The following is an 8012-nucleotide window of genomic DNA, read 5'->3' as shown; positions in this document are numbered from 1 at the left end:
CATGGGATTCTTACCTCAGGGGGGGAAACTATACTGACTACATGGGATTTCTACGTTGCGTCGGAGGTCTGGGTTCTTCTGGTCCTTCAGGTTGGAGATACGGCTCCTCAGTCTGGACTTGTACTTCTGGTCTGTAGACTTAAACTCCTGGTAGATACGTGGAGCGGGGAAGTGAAGGAGAACACTGTACACACACACACAGGGTAAGACCGTCTTAGACATGCAGAGTCCTATAAAGATAATCCAGAAACCTTGATTACCACACGTCTGTCTGGACCTCATCACCATAAACAAGACAGCGACAAGCGAACAGGTGAAAGGATATAGTCCTCAATCTGAGCAGCCAAGTTCTCCGTGTCTGCGCCAATGGTCTTGTGGTCATCTGACAAATGAAAACAGAGTGGTCATTCGTTAAAAAAAAAATATATATATACAAATAATTACACATCCAAACAACGCACTTTAAAAAATGTCCCTCCAGCCACCCCATATCTTAGATCCCTCCTTGTGATTGGTCTCCGTCTCACCCAGAGATGTATAATACTACAGTTGCTGAAGTCATCAACCTTAAAACAGCTGTAGAACGCGCCGATAACGGCGGCCATCTTGGTAGGGTCTGTCTCACCGTCGGTTTGCAGGGCAGCCACCAGCAGCTCTCTGCACTTGGTGCGTACGCTGTCAGTGGTGACGGGGGCAGAGGGGAAGGTGGTGAACTTTGGAGTGGTGGGGGTCGTAGGGGTGGTGGGGGTCGTAGGGGGCTCAGGCAGTTTCTTGCTGGGGTAGACAAGAAAAATGTTACATCATGTTAGGAGTGACCCTGGTCCATTTATTCTAAACAGTAACATAAGGGCGTTTATTTTTWATTTATTATGGATCCCCATTACTTCCTGCCAAGGCAGCAGCTACTCTTCCTGGGGTTTATTAKGGAYCCCCATTACTTCCTGCCAAGGCAGCAGCTACTYTTCCTGGGGTCGTTACACATTAAGGCACTTACATTACATATAAAACAGTACGTCATATAACATTACACGACTACATATCTACAATACAACATGTATAACACCACCATACGTCTCTTCCCCGTCCCCACTGTTCCATAAGGTGTATTTTTGTCTGTTTTTTTWAAATCTGATTCTCCTGCTGCATCAGTTACCTGATGTGGAATAGAGTTCCATGTAGTCATGGCTCTCTGTAGTACTGTGCACCTCCCATAGTCTGTTCTGGAGTTGGAGACTGTGAAGAGACCCCTAGTGGCATGTTTTGTGGGGTATGCATGTGTAGTTAACTAGTGATTATGTGAAGATTGATTGTTTTTTTATAAGGTAAGTTTAATGCTAGCTAGCAATGCTATGTAACATGTGGTTAGCCTGCCACGCAATCTCCTCGCGGAATGCAACGTAATTGGCCATAATCAGCATCCAAAAATGCAGATTTTTATGAAAAGTTGAAATCGGACTTAATTCAAAAAATATATACAGTGGGGAGAACAAGTATTTGATACACTGATGATTTTGCAGGTTTTCCTACTTACAAAGCATGTAGAGGTCTGTAATTTTTATCATAGGTACACTTCAACTGTGAGAGACGGAATCTAAAACAAAAATCCAGAAAATCACATTGTATGATTTTTAAGTAATTAATTTGCATTTTATTGCATGACATAAGTATTTGATACATCAGAAAAACAGAACTTAATATTTGGTACAGAAACCTTAGTTTGCAATTACAGAGATCATAACTTTTACTGTAAGTGGTTCTGACCAGAGTTTTGCACAAGCCACTGCAGCAGGGGATTTGGCCGCACTCCTCCATACAGACCTTGCTTCACCAGATCCTTCAGGTTCGGGGCTGCTCGCTGGGCAATAACGGACTTTCGGTCCCTCAAGATTTTCTATTGTCGGTCTGAGAGCGGCTGGCTACTCCAGGACCTTGAGATGCTTCTTACGGAGCCACTCCTTAGTTGCCTGGCTGTGTGTTTCGGGTCGTTGTAATGCTGGAAGACCCAGCCACGACCATCTTCAATGCTCTTACTGAGGGAAGGAGGTGGTTGTGTAGATATCGCGATAATTGGCCCATCCATCCTCCCCTCAATACGGTGCAGTTCGCCTGTCCCCTTTGCGAGAAAAGCATCCCAAAGAATGATGTTTCCACCTCCATGCTTCACGGTTGGGATGGGTGTTCTTGGGGTTGTACTATCCTTTCTATTCCTCCAAAACACGGCGGTGGAGTTAGAGCAAAAGCTCTATTTTTGCTCATCAGACCACATGATCTCTCCATTCCTCCTCTGATCATCACAGATGGTCATTGGCAAACTTCAGACGGGCTGGACATGCGCTGGCTTGAGCAGGGGGACCTTGCGTGCGCTGCAGGATTTAATCCATGACGGCGTAGTGTGTTACTAATGTTTTCTTGAGACTGTGGTCCCAGCCTCTTTCAGGTCATGGACCAAGTCCTGCCGTGTAGTTCTGGGCTGATCCTCACATTCCTATGACAGATGCCCCACGAGGTGAGATCTTACATGGACCCCGACCGAGAGGTGATTGACCGTCCTTGAACTTTTCCATTTTCTAATAATTGTGCAAACAGTTGTGCCTTCTATCAAGCTGCTTGCCTATTGTCCTGTGGCCCATCGCCAGCCTTGTAGAGTCTAACAATTTATCCCGATGTCCTTACACAGCTCCTGGTCTTGGCCATTGTGGAGAGGTTGGAGTCTGTTTGATTGAGTGTGTGGACAGGTGTCTTTATACGGTAACGAGTTCAAACAGTGGCAGTTAATACAGGTAGAGTGGAGAACAGGAGGCGCTCTTAAAGAAAAACTAACAGGTCTGTGAGAGCCGGAATTCCTACTGGTTGGTAGGTGATCAAATACTTATGTCATGCAATAAAATGCAATATTATTACTAAAAATCATACAATGATGATTCTGGACTTTGTTTTAAGATCTCGCGTCTCTCAAGTTGAAGTGTACCTATGATTAAAATTACGAGACCTCTACATGCTTGTAAGTAGGAAAACTGCAAAATCGGGGGATAATAGTGTCCATGTAGAGATATAAAATGTAAATTCGGTCAACCTCTAGTGTAAAGCCATTACACGTTTTTCCATCGGCAGAAAATGAACGATAATGTCAAAAGCTGCACTGAAGTCTAACAAGACAGCCAGTCATCAGTCGTGTGTGTAAGTGCTGTGCTTGTTGAATGTCCTTCCTTATATGCGTGCTGAAAGTCTGTTAATTTGTTTACTGTAAAATAACATTATATCTGGTCAAACACCATTTTTCCCCCAAAAGTTTACTACGGGTTGGTAACAGGCTGATTGGTGGGCTATTTGAGCCAGTAAAGGGGGCTTTACTATTCTTGGGTAGCGGAATGACTTTAGCTTCCCTCCAGGCCTGAGGGAACACACTTTCTAGTAGGCTTAAATTGAATATATGACAAATCGGAGTGGCAATATTGTCTGCGATTATCCTCAGTAATTTTCCATCCAGATGGTCAGACCCCGGTGGCTTGTCATTGTTGATAGACAATAACACTTTTCTCACAACTTCTACACTCACTTCACAGAATTTAAAATTATAGCGCTCGTTCTTCATAATTTGGTCAGATATACTTGGATGTGTAGTGTCAGAGTTTGTTGCTGGCATGTAATGCCTAAGTTTGCTAATTTTGCCAATTAAAAAGTATTTAAAAAGTAGTTGGTAATATCAGTGGTATTTTTTGATAAATGAGCCATCTGATTCAATGAATGATGGAGCTGAGTTTGCCTTTTTGCCCAAAATGTCATTTAAGTTGCTCCAAAGCTTTTCACTGTCATTCTTTATGTCATTTATCTTTGTTTCATCGTATAGTTTTTCCCCCCATTTTTTTTCTCTCTTCAGTTTAGTTACATGATTTCTCAATTTGTAGTACATTTGCCAAWGGGTTGTACGGCCAGACTTATTTGCCATACCTTTTGCCTCACCCATACAATTTTTCAAATCCTCATCAATCCAAGGGGATTTAACAGTTTAGTCATTTTCTTAAAATGTGTGCAGGCTTATTAGTAACTGGAATAAGTAGTTTCATAAAATGTGTSAAGTGCAGCATCTGGTTGCTCCTCATTACACACCACGGACCAACAAATATTCTTCACGTCGACAACATATGAATCACTACAAAAACATATTGTATGGCCTCTATATTAGCACTATATTAGAACCAGCCTTTGGAACTTTGGTTTTCCTAGATACGGCTACTATATTGTGATCACAACATCCAATGAATCTGGATACTGCTTTAGAGCAGATTTCTGCAGCATTAGTAAAGATGTGATCAATACATGTTGATGATTTAATTCCTGTGCTGTTTTTAAATAGCCTGGTAGGTTGACTGATAATCTGAACCAGGTTGCAGGCACTGGTTACAGTTTGGAGCTTTTTCTTGAGTTGGCAGCATGATGAAAGCCAGTCAATATTTAGGTCACCCAGAAAATATACCTCTGATATCACGTAGCTTATGAAGCATTTCACACGTTATCCTGTAACTGACTGTTAGCACTTGGTGGTCTATAGCAGCTTCCCACCAGAATGGGCTTTAGGTGAGGTAGATGACCCTGCAGCCATATTACTTCAACAGTATTTAACATGAGATCCTCTCTAATCTTTACAGGAATGTGGTTCTGAATATAGACCGCAACACCGCCCCCTGTTGGCATGTCTGTCTTTTCTGTAGATGTTGTAACTATGCATTGTTAACCACTGTATCAAAAGTATTATCTAAGTGACTGAGGAATATGAATGTCATCTGTTGCTAGCAAGTTGACTTCATGAACCTTGTTTCTTATGCTACCCATGTTAACGTGGGCTATTTTTTTAAGCAATTTTCTGGGACGCTTTGTTCTTATTGCTTTACTGGGAAGCTTATCAGAAGTAGACATGCTCATGTTTTTATAATTTTCAGCTGATTGTGCAGGGTGAGCTTCCTACAAGGGCACACCGCCTCAGTGCTTACAGTATAACTCTGATTCATAGGCACACAGTGGACTTCCTACAAGGGCACACCGCCTCAGTGCTAACAGTATAACTCTGGTTCATAGGCACACAGNCTTCCTACAAGGGCACACCGCCTCAGTGCTAACAGTATAACTCTGGTTCATAGGCACACAGTGGACTTCCTACAAGGGCACACCGCCTCAGTGCTTACAGTATAACTCTGGTTCATAGGCACAGGATACCTGCATACAATAGATGTAAAAATCAATATAGGCATTCAGGGCAAGTTAGTGGGACATAAATTAGGTTACTTACATTGTGTCTCCCAACTCCCCAGATAATGGGTAATGTACATTTGCTGCAGCATTATGACAACCAAGCAACACAACAACAACTGAGCTGGTCTTGGATCATTGATAAGGAATCGTCTCAACGCAGCCCTGAAATGTGTAGACAGAGTCCAGGAGCCAAGATGATTTGAAATCCCGGTCTTAACGTCTCCAAGGAGGCCCTTCGTTGCCAGAGGCCGTGGTTTTCGAATTGTCACGGCTAGTGACATATCTCCATGGCTGGTTGGTAGGGTCAAGAAACGACAACATCCCCAAGTGATCCAGGAGCATCCTACTAGCTCCGTTCTCCAGGGAAGGAGGAGACCCCTTCCGGGAGGGGTCCCTGCAGAGTACCGGCCAGTCAGCTGTGGAGAGCTGACACAGCGGTGACACTTTCACCAGGCCAGAGCGGCGTCCGGCTACTGGGGTGGAAGAGAAAGAAAACGGTAGGCGGGCGTGGGTTCCCCACTTCGGCCCTGTAGTCCTCCGCAAGCAAACAGTTGCTACATTGAAAATCCGGGCGGTCAACATTGTCCCGGAATAAAGCAAAATAAACACAGCCTGCAGCATTGAAGACGTTCAATGGCGACCTCCATTTAAGGACTGCCGGCCAGCTGGACTAGCTGGACTTCTTTGTCTCTCTCCTTACATGGAATTTTCAAGTAAGTGAATAGATTGAGCTCAGACACAAATTACAAAATTCAAAAAAAGCAGAAAGATGTCCTTTAAATCCTTGCACAGTGGTGAGCACGAAAGCAGTGTCTTTGCACGTACTGTTGGTAGCAGCATGGGCTAACGTTGGTAGCAGCATGGGCTAACGTTGGTAGCAGCATGGGCTAACGTTGGTAGCAGCATGGGCTAACGTTGGTAGCAGCATGGGCTAACGTTGGTAGCTATACAACGCAGTTCCAGCCAGGTCAGGTTGCAGGGAAAAAGCAGCAGGAAATACAAATAGAGTGGGACACCTTCACGGTCCCCCAAGGGCTAACCGCGTCACGGGCTGTGTACAAGCGGTTTGTGGAAAACCCTGCCAGTTTGATACGGATCGCTACCAGCTAGGCTAGTAGCTAGCTTAGAAAACCGACTTCAGACTTCTTGGTCTGGCAGGATCCCGTGACAGATAGTAGCGGTCACAGTAACTCAGGCTAACCGCGTTGCGGGTTCCAAATTCAAACGTACATAAATTAAAACTTTGCAAGGAAACGCCGTCACAACTTGCCAAAAACAAACTTGAGGTCTCTCGTTCAACATATGTTGCGCTCTGATGACGTGTGGGGAGATGTAGCCCGTGTGTTCACCTGTCAAGTCATATTTGATATACATGTGTGTGTATGTGTGTGTGTGTGTGTGAGAGAGAGACTATATGACCCATGTCATTTGGGCTCAAGCTAGATTACGCATCACCCAAAAGTAGTTCATTGAACTACCTCTGCTACATGGACTACACATTAGCCTGCTAAGCTAAACRCCTAGGCATTAGTTCAGGGAGCTCACACAAGTCTTCAGAGGTCAGACAAGGTTATTCACTGAACTACCTCTGGTATAGGACTGACACGGCATCTCACCTCTGGTCGCTGGATCCAGGACTGTCCTTGGACGTTGAGGACCTCAGAGGAGAGGCCTCCCTCCTCTTCTCCTCCGCAGCCTTCCCCTCAGCACCATCTGTAGAGACAACATATCATTATTCCTATTCAGGTGTTTACCTCTTCAGAAACACGCTTTCTGTTTAGTCTTAAAACTATAGTGAACTCATCACTGTACAAGTCTGTATTATTATAATAATGTTCCGGTCTCTCTAGAGCAGACATGTGGATCGCACCTGCAGGTCAGACAAGACAGCGGTACGAGGCAGACCTGCAGGTCAGACAAGACAGCGGTATTGCTGAAAACACTTGAACTGGACTGAACACCTGCTCTGATTTCCCCCCCCCCCCCCCCCCCCCCCCCTCCCCCCCCCCCCCCCCCCCCCCCCCCCCCCCCCCCCCCCCCCCCCCCCCCCCCCTCCCCCCCCCCCCCCCCCCCCCCCCCCCCCCCCCCCCCCCCCCCCATCACAACTTTGCACATACGCACTCACCCATACACACATCACAACTACTGCTACCAGCCTGTTATTATACTGCTCAGTTTATACACTGCCCCCCCATCCCCACCTTCCCTAAAACATGTGTAAATATTAGGTTATAAATTGTACCTTCCTGTATTATACTGATGCTTAAACATTTATTCTACTGAGACATTTACTTTGTTCGTTTTCTTATAATATGTCTTATTTTTTGCGTTGTCCAGAAGGAACCTGCCAGCAAGCATTTCATTGGACGATGTATAACGTGCTTATCCCGTACGAATAATTAAACTTGAAACTAAACAACATGCAACCCTTTTTATTTTTTATAAAGCAGCAATTTTATTTTAAGTCCTTCCCAAAACTTATTTCACTCTCAGCCTATGGATGTCAGCGTTTGAAGTCAGCCTGTTGATAATGAGCATTAATGGCTGAGGTCTTATTTTTGTAGTTAATTTTGTTGTTGTTGTTTTCCCAAATAGTTTTTAAAATGTCATGTAAAAATGCAGTAAATGAGGTAAAAGTCCGGAACAATCGCTGACCGTAATGATTAAGACGCTGTCTGTGTTAGTCCACCAGGATCGGCATGTCAGTGAACGCTGTGAGGAAGCAGAGTTCAGAGGAAGAGGTCCAGACTTTCGGCCATCTCTTC

General features: G+C 44.7%; 1 protein-coding gene across 1 annotated transcript in view; it reads right to left on the bottom strand.

Moving 5' to 3' along the window:
- Positions 1-8012, bottom strand: part of tcea2 (transcription elongation factor A (SII), 2) — an 11100-nt gene continuing 3088 nt past the window's right edge. The window contains exons 4-7 of the mRNA XM_070448156.1: positions 6864-6960; positions 626-774; positions 326-382; positions 1-158 (exon numbers count right to left, since the gene is read on the bottom strand). Coding sequence (XP_070304257.1) covers positions 16-158; positions 326-382; positions 626-774; positions 6864-6960 — 446 coding nt within the window. The 3' untranslated portion in view covers positions 1-15. The remainder of the gene's footprint in view (positions 159-325; positions 383-625; positions 775-6863; positions 6961-8012) is intronic.

The sequence above is a fragment of the Salvelinus sp. IW2-2015 genome, linkage group LG17, assembly GCF_002910315.2.
Source record: "Salvelinus sp. IW2-2015 linkage group LG17, ASM291031v2, whole genome shotgun sequence".
NCBI classification, from domain to species: domain Eukaryota; kingdom Metazoa; phylum Chordata; class Actinopteri; order Salmoniformes; family Salmonidae; genus Salvelinus; species Salvelinus sp. IW2-2015.
This window is presented reverse-complemented; position numbering and strand designations above follow the sequence as displayed.